The sequence below is a fragment of the Marmota flaviventris genome, chromosome 19 (assembly GCF_047511675.1).
Source record: "Marmota flaviventris isolate mMarFla1 chromosome 19, mMarFla1.hap1, whole genome shotgun sequence".
Classification (NCBI taxonomy): Eukaryota; Metazoa; Chordata; class Mammalia; order Rodentia; family Sciuridae; genus Marmota; species Marmota flaviventris.
Window position 1 is genome coordinate 14,965,125 of NC_092516.1, and position 14,525 is coordinate 14,979,649.

The 14,525-nt window shown below is 36.6% G+C and overlaps 2 protein-coding genes across 2 annotated transcripts in view; both read left to right on the plus strand.

Annotated features, from left to right (window-relative positions):
* Positions 1–6,987, plus strand: part of LOC114096939 (phospholipid-transporting ATPase ABCA3-like) — a 119,992-nt gene extending 113,005 nt beyond the window's left edge. Inside the window, 5 exon segments of the mRNA XM_071605762.1 lie at positions 1,189–1,376; positions 2,051–2,221; positions 2,637–2,827; positions 6,386–6,459; positions 6,841–6,987. Coding sequence (XP_071461863.1) covers positions 1,189–1,376; positions 2,051–2,221; positions 2,637–2,827; positions 6,386–6,459; positions 6,841–6,987 — 771 coding nt within the window.
* A 5,586-nt stretch (positions 6,988–12,573) lies between these two features.
* Positions 12,574–14,525, plus strand: part of LOC114096938 (phospholipid-transporting ATPase ABCA3-like) — a 169,261-nt gene continuing 167,309 nt past the window's right edge. The window contains exon 1 of the mRNA XM_071605765.1: positions 12,574–12,814. Within this exon, the coding sequence (XP_071461866.1) occupies positions 12,574–12,814 (241 nt within the window). The remainder of the gene's footprint in view (positions 12,815–14,525) is intronic.

Genomic DNA, 14,525 nt, shown 5'->3' on the forward strand with positions numbered 1-14,525 from the left:
TATTGAATATAGAGCATTTCATCAATGAAGGTGTCGAGAACAATCCAAATTTCTTTTCTAACATCTTGGTATCTGTTTTTTCAGAGGCTACTTGGTCTAATCAAGAGATTCATATCTGTAACATTTATCTAAAAAGATCCATTGGGTCCAAATAAGTCACTCCTCTACATCCCAAGCCCCCCATCAGGTCTTTTTACAGGGAGAGTTTCAGTTTATTGTTTCTTTTTCCTTTGGGTGGGTCATATTTTCTGTTTCTTTGTATGCTAGTGAGTTTTTATTGAAAATTGGACTTTTGAATCTGATAATGTGGTAACTCTAGGGATAATATTCTCCCCATTCTCCTACTATTGCTGGTTTCCTGTCAGTTTTTTAGTTGTCATTGTTTTTTTATTGTTCAGGTTTTATTGTCCAAGGCTCATTCTGTGCTTGGATTCAGCCCAAAATACAAATTTAGTGCAATATGGTCTTTTCTGAGCCTGTCTATACATTTCCCTGAACAGAGGTATCACCTTCTAATTTTATTTATTTATTTAATTTTTTTAAAGGAGGAAAAGAGAAAAATGAAGATGAGAGTGCAGGGATTCCCTTAAGTCCACTGGAATTTATTTTATCCCACTAGAGATTGGGGAAGCTTGCACTATGCCAGGATTAGGGGCATGAATAATCTAGTCGATGTAAATTAAATATTTGTTTAAATTCACAATTTTTCTCTGGCTACGTTAGCGGTGTATACCTGAATGCAAATCAGCAAAAGGGTTTGACCAATTTCTGAAGCAACACTCATTTTAGTCTCCTATTTGTGGAGCATTGCTTTGAGTTCAGCCTGATGTGGAACAAGATGTGCACATGGCTGTGCAGATCGAGCAGTGTAAAGTCATCCATGGTAGCCATGCCATTTGGAACTCCTGATTGAGGAGGGGAGCATCTCAGTTTTCAATATTGAGTAGGCACTGAAATTTTAGTTTTAACTTCTTCATCTTCAAGATCATTAATACTGTTTACAGGAAACTATTATTGTAGTGTTCTGTAATTGGCCCAAGAGCCATACTTTGGTAGCCCTTCAGAAAAGAAAAATTCTTGGTAGGACTCTTAGAAGCATGACCTGGAGGACTGCAGGTCTGTCTCATCCATGGATGTTCAGTAGGATGGATGATGTAGGTTTTTACTTAAAGTAATTCTTATAATTAGGTGAAGTCAAGAATTGGCTATTGTCCTCAATTTGACGCTTTGCTGGAATACATGACTGGCCGGGAAATAATGATCATGTATGCCAGAATATGGGGAGTTTCTGAGCACCAGATTCATCTGTATGTGAACAAACATTTGAGCTCATTGGAATTGGAGCCACATGCTGACAATATTATCAGGACCTACAGGTAAATCATTGTGCTGCTTTGTTGTTGTTGTTGTTGTTAATGATGCTGCTAATCTTGAAGTGTTTCTCCTCTGTGTTCCTGATATTTGAAATGAATAACCATAGCTCCACCTATGTCCCTGTATCACAGTTACTAATTGTGAAACTGTCTAATGCCCTACTAGATTTCAGTTTCAAGTAAAAAGGCAGATGCATCAAGTTCCACATTTTCCCTTTGCAGAGATGAAACTCAAAATCCTAGTTCTATTTGAATTGCAGCTCTGAACCTCAAGAGGGAGCATCTTATTCCTAGTGTTCCTATGGTTCTTTGTCTTCTAAACAAAAGAGGAATATAGGCCTTATGATTAATGGTGGGTTTATGTACCTGGGAAACCATGATAACCTAAGAATCAGTAAATAAATGTTGTTGATAATGCTGCCCAAATCAGATACATAAAAGTCACTCCTCTACATGTCAAAATAAAATGAACACACACACACACACACACACACACACACACACACACACAATCTGTAGTTGGACTTGCTGCATTGTTAATCATCACAGTGGATGTTCATGTTAAATATTTGTTGAATCTCTCAGCATTTGGGATATTTGTGCTAAGTATTTTCCTAAATAACTGATATATATAGTCTCTTCTTCTACTTTCTATCCCTGCTCCTTTGACCATGAAGTGGAGGAAACAAACGTAGGTTGAGCACTGCTATTGCCATAATGGGAAAGTCCTCAGTCATCTTTCTGGATGAGCCATCTACTGGTATGGACCCAGTAGCCCGACGCCTGCTCTGGAACACAGTGACAAAGACATGTGAAAGTGGAAAAGCTATCATTATAACCTCCCATAGGTCTGTGTGGCTCATTGAGGGGCTTGGTTAAGGCTGGCAGGAATTGTAGTGGCTCTAGAAGAAATTATTTGGGGTCAGGAATATGGGATGGTAAACTTGCATATGTATATGAGCTGCTCTTTAGGAATTAGGATTCATTTTAATTCTAATGAGTGGAATGGCTAAGAATTTTTAGTATGTTTAAAACTCCAGAGTAGGCAGAAGACAGGAAATTTCAGAAGATGTTACATTTGAGAATTGGGTAATACTATTATTTATCATTTTTAAAAAATATACTTTCCAGTTATGAGCTTGATGATTGGTAGGTTCAAATTCTGATTGCAAATAGAATCACAAAATCTTGGCTGTTTCAAACCTATGTCCTCCAAAGGAAAACTGTTTAGCCTTACTTTATTCTGCTCTCTTATTTTGCAAGCATGGAGGAATGTGATGCCCTTTGTACCAAGATAGCCATCATGGTGAAGGGGAAACTTATGTGCTTGGGCAGCCCTCAGCACCTCAAGAACAAGTTTGGTGATATTCATATCCTGAAAGTCAAGGTCAAGACTGAGGATAAATTAGAGGATTTTAAATATTTCATCAAAATGACATTTCCAGATAAATGCAGTTGCTTTAACTTTGTTAGGGATGTGTTAAATCATATTTGTTGTTCTCACCATGCATATGATTTATGTCTTCAACATCAGTTTTGTGCAAGTTATTGACATCTGTAAGAATGGAGATCAGAAAATAGATAAAATAGATTGTAGAACAGAGTGGAGAACATGTGGAAAAATAATCATCTCAGCATTGGTCATAGTTATTATGATGTGCCTATGAAAATCTATGCAGATAGATATGTACATCAAGAATTAAATATTCAATTATTCATTCATGCAACAAATATTTTTGAATACTCATTAGTACTAGAGTTCTATTTGATGTGATATCTAAATCTCCACAAAGAAAATTATGACCATAAAACCTCATTTACCATAAACTGTCCTAGCAACTTGTAGACGCAAGCACTTTTACAAGAATATGGTTTGAGACACATTTTTAAGTGTAAAGTGGTGGTCATCTAGTTCATCTGTAATTAGTCCTTGAGCAAATAGCTATTGAAATATGAAATAATTTTAAAAATTAACTAATACTAAATCTATACATAAATATTAATATCTAAAATGAAGAAAGAGGACCCATTTATTCTATTTTTATGGAATGAAGCACTGCCCCCAAAATATAGCCAGTTAAGATCTTTAAATTAAAAGTAAATAAATAAGGAATAAATGTTATAAGCAAAAGGCAGCCAGAATGTACTCTTCTAAAAAGGTCTTGCCAGAGGAATCAGAATTTTTAAAATGAGTCCACACAATCTCAAGGAAATTTAATTGATTGTGTATTATTTTTTCATGCACAAGTAAGATGATTCCATTTCTTCAGTGAGAAAGATTATATCTCCAAGAAACACTTCTGGTAAACTTAAATAAGGAATTGATAAAATTAAACAAGATATCTTTAATGCAATAATTGGCTGAGAAACAAAGATAAGAAAATTCTTTAACAGCCAAAAAAAGAAAATAGGAAAAGCAAGAAAGAAAAAAAAATAAGTTAATGGTGAACTGAAACATGAGAGTGAGCAGTAAGAAACACATCCCAAAAGACTCTGAGAAAGGAATCTTATAGCTATGAAGATAAGAATGTTATTTTGTCTGATCCACCTATTACATAGGAATCTCCTTCCAAAACTATAAGAATATTCATCTCACTTAAACGTGACCAAACATAAGGATTATAATTGAACCCCACAGAAAACTTTGACTAGCAGAAAAGGATAAGAGCAAAACCTAATGAAAACACAGAAGATGTATAATACCACAAAAGAAATAAATCTATTATCTTTCAGTATGAATCTAACGAACTACAAATAAGATAGATGCCATGAAAGAAAATCCTGAATCATAATTGAAAGGGCTAAGAAATTAGATGACTAGACAACAGAATATTCAAAAACAGCAACAACATTGGAGAGGTTTTTTTTAAAGTAAACATTTCATAAATACATAAATATAAAGAACAAATAGCATAGAAGGTACAAGGAAATGGAGACTGGAAAGTAGGAAAACATCAGACAGACATATAGATAAGCATTTGGGAACAAATATGTAAGAAGCAAGGCAATGACAATCCAATCCAAGTACAAAGTAGTCCACAAAGAAGAAAGTAAAGTGATAGAAGAAATATTAAAAACTATCATTTTAAAAATTTTCTGAAATAAAGAAGACAAACCTAATACTAGAAGGGTAACTGGACAACAGAGAAATTTACCTAATATCAATACCAAGATAAATAATTGTATTTTAATAATAACAGGAGAAGGGGGACCTTTGGATACAAATAAAAAGAAAAGGTAAAGAAAATTAGATAGACCTCAGATTCATAGCTAAAATGTTTTGTTAGGAGAAACTATAGGCAAAATGTAAGACAAGGTTTTTATATGCAGCCAAAATGACCTTCAAGAATGAAAGTCACAAAGAGTTATGAACACATAAAAACTCAAGGAATTTTACTCACAAAAAGCCCTTTCTGGAGAATAAACAAACAAAAAATTTCTTTATCACCTTTGAAATCACTGGAAAAGCTTCTGCATAATCTGTATTGGTGGAGGGCTGGAGTTGTAGCTCAGTGGAAGAGCACTTGCCTGGCATGTGTGAGGAGGCACAGGGTTTGATTCCCAGCACCACATATCAATAAATAAAATAAAAGTCCATCAACAACTAAAAATATTTTTTTAAAAAGATGTATTGGTGAGTCTTGGATGTCTTTAACTTTAGACCGAAGCTTAAATGAAGGAGTTCTAGGTGAGAGAATATCATAAAATTGAAAAATATTTTAGAAATGTATATAAAGTAATCAAAAACAAAATATGTGAGAAGTACTATATAGGAATAAAAGAATATTAATGTCCTGATGTGTAAGACTATGGGCATTGGCTTGGTATGGAAAAGCAGGCCAGCAGTCTGGGAGCCAGCACAGTGTGGGGGATAGTCCAGAGTCTGACTGGTTTGGCATTGAGAGTGGTGGGCAGCTTGGAGTTGCTGAGGTCAGCCTAGCACTAGGGCCAGCCTAGAAGCTCGGTCTGAAGGTACTGACTTGGAGTCTGGTACTCTGAGGGCCATCAGACCAGCACTTACAGACCTAATCTCCATGCTGGCCCCTACAGATACAGGATCAAGGCTGGTACCCACATACTGACATCCCAGACCTAAGCTCTTAAATACCTCTGTATACCCAGGTCCCAGGTTATATCCCAAGGTGAGATCCCAAGGTCCTAGGAGCTAGGCTATTCCTTCTATACTAACCTCTAGGTCTGCATATGCACACCCAGCCTTTAAGCCAGCCCCAGCTTCAGGCACTAGGCCAGCACCTATAATTCTAGAGTTCAGGCCACCTTGCAGGAACCCAGGTTCTGCCAGCACCAGGATCCTGATCAGTCCCTGTGACCCCCCCCCCCCAGGATCAAAAGGATCCAGGGATCAAGACTACTTCAGTAGACCCAGGTTTTAAACCTATCACAGTAGAATCCAGTGCCAGGCTGGATCCCCATAATTGGTGTCTCCAAGACCACCACTGTACCCTGAGCCTACAAGCCAGCCACTATAGAGGTAGAAAAATTGTTGGAAAATTTCAAAGCAATTTTATTATTTTAAACATCTCAAAGAAAATATCTCAGTAATTTAGATATAAAAGGAACTTTCCTCAACATATAAAATGCCATCTATGATAAGACCACAGCTAACATCATACTCTACAGTGAAAAATTGCAAGCTTTTCCCCTTTTAGGAATTAAAGACAAAACAAGGATGCCCAATCTTGCCATTTCTATTCAACATAATACTGAAAATGGGTCATATCCCATTTATATAAATCCCATCTCTTTACTTGTCCACTTTTTATAATTAAATATATGTGGAAATATTCTAGAATTTTTAAACAAAATCTGTGAGATCGGGGACTGGGGCTGTCTCAGAGGTACAGCGCTCGCCTACCATGCGTGGGGCACTGGGTTCAATCCTCAGCACCACATAAATATAAAATAAAGATATTGTGTCCACTTATAACTAAAACATAAATATTTTTAAAAATTCTGTGAGATCATTTACCTGTACTATTTTCCTTTCTTAGATAGTATCTTGAACGAGGAGAATCAAAGGATCCTTAACTACCACCTTCCGAAAAAAGACAATAGCTGGGGAACGGTGATGATAGAAACCATGCCCTCCTAACACTACGTGTTAAGAGAGCATTAATAATTAAAAGTATTTGGATTCAGTCATGTGGAATGGGACATTGGAGCCTTTAGGCTATTTTTCAAACATTCCTATAGTTTAGTTGCTTTAATTTGTTGTGCCTGAATCCTATTAGTAGTTCATGTTCATCCAAAGAATGGGAACAGATAACTTCTTCCTCTCAGTTCCTCAATTATTTATTTCTTCTACTTACCCCTCTCCCCTTTCCATGGCTTTGGCCTTAACATAAATTTGACAAGAGCTGGGGAAGAGATGGGGAGGCTCCTTTGGGTTGGGGGCTGGAGGGGAGATTGTAATGGTAACTACACATTTTTATTGTTGTCATTGAAGGTATTTGGTGTTTTGGAGAAAGCTAAAGAGCGATTCAATTTAGAGGACTATTCCATCAGTCAGATAACCCTGGAACAAGTCTTCCTGGCCTTTGCTAACCCCGTTAGTGGATTAACAGCAGATGATGATGAACAACAGGTTCCATGAGACTCAGTTGCAACCAATGACTTGCATGTCTTTCTTCGACTACACCTGTATACATAGAGGGACATTCTTGTGTGTGTGTGTATATATATATTGACACAAATATATTTATATAATAAAGATTTCCCTAAGGGAGAAAATGTGTCCCCTTATTTGCAGATTTAGATTAGAGGCCTATATGTATAACATGTGCAAATATAAAGTCATTTGGTGAAATTCCTCTTTTATTTCCTAGGAATAGCCAAGAGTAATATTTATCAAGGTAAGTATAAGGACCTATTCCTGAATATTCTGAATGTTTCAATGAAACATGAAAAATATCATATGTTCAGCAGCTGATTATGGATAAGAAAAGCATAAGTCATGGAGCAAATCAACATTGTCACAAACAGAAGGGAGGTGTACATATACAGATAAATATATGCACACAAATTTTATTCCTTAATATATCAAATTTAAATCAACATCAGTGTTTGAGGGATGAGTTGTGTTACTATTTCCACAACCCAACATAAAGTCCTTATGCTCCAATTATAAAAAGAATAATTTCACCAAGAACATTTGGAGTAATGGAACAGAAAGAAAAATATCCTTTAAAAAGTGTGTATTTCTCCCTACACTTTCCTCAGCTCTAAGAAAGAATAAGGAGAAAAGAAGTAGAGAGAGAGAGACAGAGACATTTTTCTAGGCATATGAAATAAGCAATATAAGAAATATTATCATCTGTCTGGGATTTATGGGCAGATGAGCAATTAAGATGCTTCTTGTAGAATTGGAAGTGTCCATGAAGCTGCAATATTTTTGAGTGGCTTGTTCAAAGTTTCCAAACTCTTCATTGGATAAGATCAATTATAGAGTGATATCCAGAAGATTACTCATTATTTTGTTCTTTTTAGATAAGGAAGAATTAGAGTGTTTTGTTTTTGTGAAGTATCTGGGAAAATGAACAGTCTCAAATGTGTAGTTTTCTCTTTGTCTACTTAAGCTATATCCACCTGAAATGCAAATCAACAGAAAAGTTTGACTAATTTCTAAAGCAACACTCATCACAGTCTCCTGTTTGTGGTATCAAAAAGCCATATGACACAGAAAACAATAACAAAATAAATAAGTCTTCTTTATTGTTATTACTTTTAATGTATGTGTATCAAACTTTTCAATCATACAGAGACGGCAGAATTGATTTAAAAAGTATGATGTAAGAATATACTGCCTAGAAGAGATATATTAGATCAAAAGATGCAAAAAGTCGAAAGTTCGAGGATTCCACACAAACAATAACCACATAGAGATGGATGGATAACTAATACCAGCAAAATACAATTTAAAAAGTGTTTCAAGAGACTAAAAGGATATTGTACATTAATAGAAGGGTTAATGCATAGAAGGGTTAATGCAACAATAAATAATTGTTGTTATAAATATGTAGATAGCAAGAGTCAGAGTCACAAAATAAATGAAGCAACATTTTTTAAAAATTGAAGAAATAAAAAAACATAGTAATACTAGGAGACTTCAATGTACCGTTTTCAATAATGGATTGAACAGCCAGACAAAATATGGAAATATGAATAGCACAACAAATTCATTGGACATCATAACATATAAAGAACACTCCAATAAAAAGCATCAGAATATACATCCTTATCAAGTGCACATGGAACATTCTCTAGTATATACCAAATCGTAGGCTATAAAGCAAGCCTGAGTAAATTAAAAAATACTGAAATCCTGGAGTGCCTTATGGACCCAAAATATAATAAAACTAGAAATCAAAAAAAAAAAAAAGGAAAACTGAAAAAGTCACAAATATGTGGGAATTTAACACTCATTTAAAAAAAATTTATTAGTGCATTATAGTTACACATAGTGGGGTTCATTTTGACATAATCATACAACCATGGAATATAATTTGTTCCATTTCAATCCACAGTACTTCCACTTTTCCTCCCCTCTACCCTCGCTCTGCGCCACTCCCTCTGCTGGTCTTCCTTCTGTTTATTTTTTTTCTTAATTGGTGCTTTATAAATATACATAAAGGTAAAATTCACTGTGGTATATTCATTTATGTACATAGCATAATTTGGTCAATTTCATTTCACCGTTTCTCTCTTTTCCCATCCATCTTCCTTCCCATTCTATCTCCTTTCTCTACTCCCCCCCCCCTTTTTTTTTGTCCTAACACTTTGCTGAATTTGCTTATCAGCTCTAAAAGTCTTTTACTCAAGTTTTTGGTTCTTATAGATATAGGATCATGTCATCAGCAAACAGATAATTTGACTTCTTTCCTGATTTGCATCCTTTTAATTTCCTCTTGCCTGATTGCTCTACTAGAGTTTTAAGAATTATTTTGAATATGAGTAGTGAGAGTGGACATCCTTGTGTGTTGAACCAACTTTGCTTCCTTGGTATGAAATCCATTTGATCATAGTGTTCAGTCTTCTTAATGTGTTTCTGAATGCTATTTGCTAATATTTTATTAATGAATTTTGTGTCTGCATTCATCAGGATATTGATATAATTTTTTAGATAACCAAAATTAAATAAACAAATGCCTAGAAAGACAAAATATACCAAAACTGAAACATTAAGAAATGGAAGAAGGAAAGAAAAAAATTAAAGCTGGAAAAAAAGAAGTAAAATTGTCTCCGCAGATAAGCTGATATTATGTATAGAAAATCCTAAAGTGCCAGGTGCTGTGGTGCATGCCTGTAATCCCAGAGGCTCAGGAGCGAGCCTGAGGCAGGAGGATCACAAGTTCAAAGCCAGCCTCAGGGACTTAGCAAGGCTCTAAGCAACTCAGTGAGATCCTGTCTCTAAATAAAATTTCAAAAAGGTGTGGGGTTGTGGCTCAGTGGTTAAGTGCCCCTGGGTTTAATCTCTGGTTTAAAAAAAAAAAACGAAACCAGTGAGTGAAAATCCTAAAGATTCTACAAAAATCCTGCTGCTACAAGTAACAAGTTCTTGTAATAATTTCCTGTGTTTCACATTGTCTTTTTTAGGTCTTTGTTTACTTAAGAAAATAATCTTCTCTCTATCTTGATAGAGTTAATTTTTGCTTGGGGACATGGATTCATTCAAAGGGAAAAGGCATATTTGAGTAGCTCTTCAGCACTCATGCCCAGATGAGTTCAGCAGAGAACTTCCACATGTAATTTTAATAAAGTCTGCTTAAGCTTTTTATATCTTGAATTGGAAAGTGTTAGGTATGAAATATCCAAGTAACTAATCACTAGCCTTCTTGGTTTTAGCCTAAGTGTAATTTCCTGGGGATTAATTAGTACAACCTGCCCTGAATCTCTTGACTAGTGATTTCAATACATGGACAACTTTCTCCCACATTACCAATTTAAAAAGGCAGAGTAAGAGTTTATTAAGCTATTATTTACATATAGTCTCTTGTCCTAAGATAATTATATGAAGTTCCTGTTTCCTGGGGAAGTGTTCCTCAGCCCTCTTTGGAATATATGCATTTTAAAAGCTTCCCATTTAAATGATCACTTTATAATTCCTGTATAATATCAATCTCTATCTTTTCTCTTGACAACTTCCCATCCATACTTACTCCACAGATAAGTAAAATAGTGTTTAAAATGCTATACTTTAAAAGTACTGTCAAAATAATGCTTCTTACTTGCACGTAATCTTTAAATAAAGCTCTTTAAGAGCTTGATAGACAATTCTTATATTAACTATTATAACAAAACAGTTACTGTTAGTAATGTATCAAGATTAATAAGGACATAAACCAATAATGACTAATATTGAGCAAGTAGTAATGTCATTGCCCTTCAGGCAAAATTCACTATTAATAGAGTTGTAGTCAGAGTTGTCTCTGCAACAAGGAGATACTAGAACTACAGGCTTGTTAGTAATTGTTAGGAAGAAATGAGAAAATATGGATTTAAGATGAATTTGGAGCAGGGGTTTTGCTCTGAATTGAATGCTGTCAGAAAACATGATTCCATGATTATCTTAATTTTATCTCAGAGATAGAAGAAAACAAGGCCAGAGTTGTAATTGGTAAAGGGGTGGCATATTTAGCCAAAAAAAGGGAGATGTTTGGGGGACTATTTTGGTTTTTGTCATCCTCAGACATAATCAAGGAGGTTGTTTTCTGGTTTTGTTTTGTTTTTGTCCTGGTTAAAATGTTATTGGTGTTCTGCTAAATCATATTCAACAAGAAACCACAAAGGAGTAGCTTCAGTTCAGGCCAATTCCTAGTAACACTATGACCAAGAACACAATGTCACGCCAGCTCCTGGCTTTCAAGGCCTGCCCTTGTCTTTTTCAATAACAACAGGAATATATTTGTAACCAGGCATAAGTGGCCTGATTCCTTTCCGTACTTGGCCAGTGGGCTTATATTGGCACTCCTTATTCACAGAAAATCTTAATTAAGAAACCAAGAAACCCTCACCATAACTGTTCTTAGATTATCAGCAAGAATTTCTGCAACATGAAAAAATGTGTTTTATATGTGTAATAAGAATTGTAATGCATTCCGCTGTCATATATAAATTAAAAAACGAAGAATTTCTGCAACTGTTTTCAGGCAGGAGACGTGTTGCAGAAGCAGGATTTGGTAAGAAAGACTAACACAAAGCCTCCACATAGGCATTTGGATTTCAACAGACAATAGTCAGGTCCTGCATAGCTAATTGGCAGAGGGAAGGGGAGGAGAACTCTCCCTATCCTGGGTGCTGATTCTTGCAGAGTGTCCTAGATTTGGGTTCCAATGTTCTGGAAAATGCTACTTTTGTGTGGACTTCTGCAGATTGTGACCTCTGAGCCCTTCCCCTACACACTGGATAAATGTTCTGTAACTTTCTAAACTCCGGGTCCAGAAGTACTGATAGACAGTGGCAAAAGCTCCCCTTCTGAACCTGGCTGCAACCAATAAACCTGCTTCCTGCTTATCCTCGCTGTGTGTCCCATAACAGGCTTATTTACTACTTGGAACTCCCAGTAGGCTCTCATTCTAGAACAAGCGTGTGCAGGCCACTATGCATGTGGTTCTTGAAGTTCAGACCTAGGTTCTGAGTGGGTTACTCAAACCGTTTTGTCTCCAGTGGTCTACCTGCTGAGGGGAACCCTGGAGAGATGGTGAATTGTAGGGGCCTCCTGCAGGTTGGAGAGGTAAAGAGTCTGGAGAGCACAGAAAAAAGGTGCCTAGGTAGGTTCTTTCAGTGGGTGAAGGCTGCGGGGTACATGAATGAAATATGTGGGACTCGAAGGCTGGTGAAGGACAGTAGGGATGATCAGTGCTAGGATGATGAGAAGCAAGGGGGGCACCCTGGGGCTGCGAAGAAGAGGGTGGAACAGGCAGAGGAGTAGGCTCTTGGGTGCCCTGCAGCTCCGCCCCCAGACGTATCTCCGCCCGCGTCCGCGCCTTTGATTGGTGCGCGAGGCCGAGGCCACGCCTCTGCCCGCGGGCGGCTGCGCGTCCGAGGGCGGTTGGGGAGGGCGTTGGAAGAGACGCTGGGCCCCTCAGCGTTGGAGGTGGAGGCGGTGGCGAGGCCTGATTGGTGAGTGTGCGGGTCCTTCCTGGTCCTGCCATGAGTCGCTCTGCCCTGCCGCTGCTCTGGGATGCCCACTCTGCGGGAGCGGGAAGGCGTCCTGCGTGCAGAGAGACGCATGGCACAGGGCACCCGAGGCGTCGGGCCCTCTGCCCTCCTCTCGGGAGAGCCACCTGAGAGAGGGCGCGCGTTCCAGATTCAGTTGTGGCGTTGGGTTAGCGAAAGCCAAGGTTTGGGAGCGCGGTGGACGTTGGCTTGCGCTGGGAGACGCGGGACTGGGCAGAGCCCAGAGGCTCTCAACTCTGTTTTAGGTGTTTATCATATAAATTGCATACAGTTGGCTTCTATGGTTTGTAGGTATTAATGCTGTCTGGCAATTAGCATTTTCACGTTAGAGCATTTAGACCATTTTTAGTCTGTCTAGTTGATGTCATGCAGTATTTGAATTGAAATTCACCATCACATGATGTGATTGCAGTTTGTCCAACCTGTTCTACATTACTTTTTCTTTCCTGTCTGTCCTCTGTTGTGACTATCTTGATTTTACGTTGATAATTTCCTTTTTTCCTTAATTGTTAATTTAGTATTTCCCAACTTTTTGCTGTTACTTTAAGGATTCCTCAGAAAATTATAATGTGTATTTTGTCAACGTTTAGTATTTATTGGAACTTTTCCAGTGCTAACACAATGGAAAGATCTTAGAACCTGGGTTCCATTTGTCTGTATTCTGAGCTATTTGCTAATGTTGTCATGTATTATAATTCCACATATATTAATTAATTCGTTAACCATTAATATTGCTTTATTAGTAATTAGTAATTTGTTTTACTTTTGCCTTTATTTCACTTTGAATATATCATAACAATCTCTGCTGATTGCCATTTTTGCAAGATCAGTCTAATAATTATTTTAATGAAAGTCATCTTCTGTTTGATTTAAAAGTTTTTCCTTCTTTTTGTTTGTTGGGAGGCTATTTTTAGCAATATTACTATCATATACTTAAGTGTAGATTTTTTTCATTTATCTTCCTTGGTGGTTATAGGACTTCTTGAGATTGTGATTTTATTTTTTCATTAGTGTTAGAAATTTTCAAACTATTTCTGCTTCCTATGTTACTTCTCACTTATTCTTTTCGTACCCCAGTTACATATCTGTTAAATTTTATACTTTTTAAAAACATTTCTCTGCTTCCTTTTGAGTATTTTCTTCTGATAAAATTTCTAGACCATTACTTTTCTCTTAAGTTGATTTAAATCTGCAATTATATCATCCATTGAGGTTAAATGCATTCAGTTATGGTATTTTTCCATTTTAGAATTTCTGTTTTGACTCTTTTTTACATTTGCCTTGCCATGTCAGTAGTTTCCAGTTCTCTTAAATTATCAATTCTATTCTCTCTTTTTTCCCTCTCTCTTATTGAACATAGCTCTTAAAATTCCTTGAAAGTCTCTTGGGTGATAATTTTAATGCATAGAATATTTTAAGTAGTTCTATTTTTTGTTATTTCTTCAGTTTCTCACCCATGTGGTTTCATTTTCTTTGTTATTTAATTAATTTGTGTTATGTGCTATATGCATTTGAAAAGTTATTTTTAGGAATAATTTTATCTAATTTTTAATTCCTCCCAGAGAGGTTGTTGGTTGGTTGGTTTGCTTGCTTAATTGCTGTACCTGGCACTTCAGTTCAACTTCAGTGATTGAGATGATTTGAAGCTGTGTTGCATTCTCTGAAATAGGTGGTCTGTTCTAGCTTATTTTAACTCCCATCAAGAGAATTTTACTTTCCCATCTTCAACCCGGGTCTATGGATTTTAACTTTGGTCACTCTTATAGCCTCCTGTAGTAACATGATGCTATTGAAAGGGCTACTTGGTCAGGTCTCTCAGCTCCCTCTTCACGAAATTGACAGTGGTTAAAGGAAGAAAGCTCTCCAAATGAATCTTCAAATTTCAATCATATAGGTATACTCAGCAGAATGTTAATTTGAAAAACATTTTCTTTTACTCCAGATGGATGTGTTTTA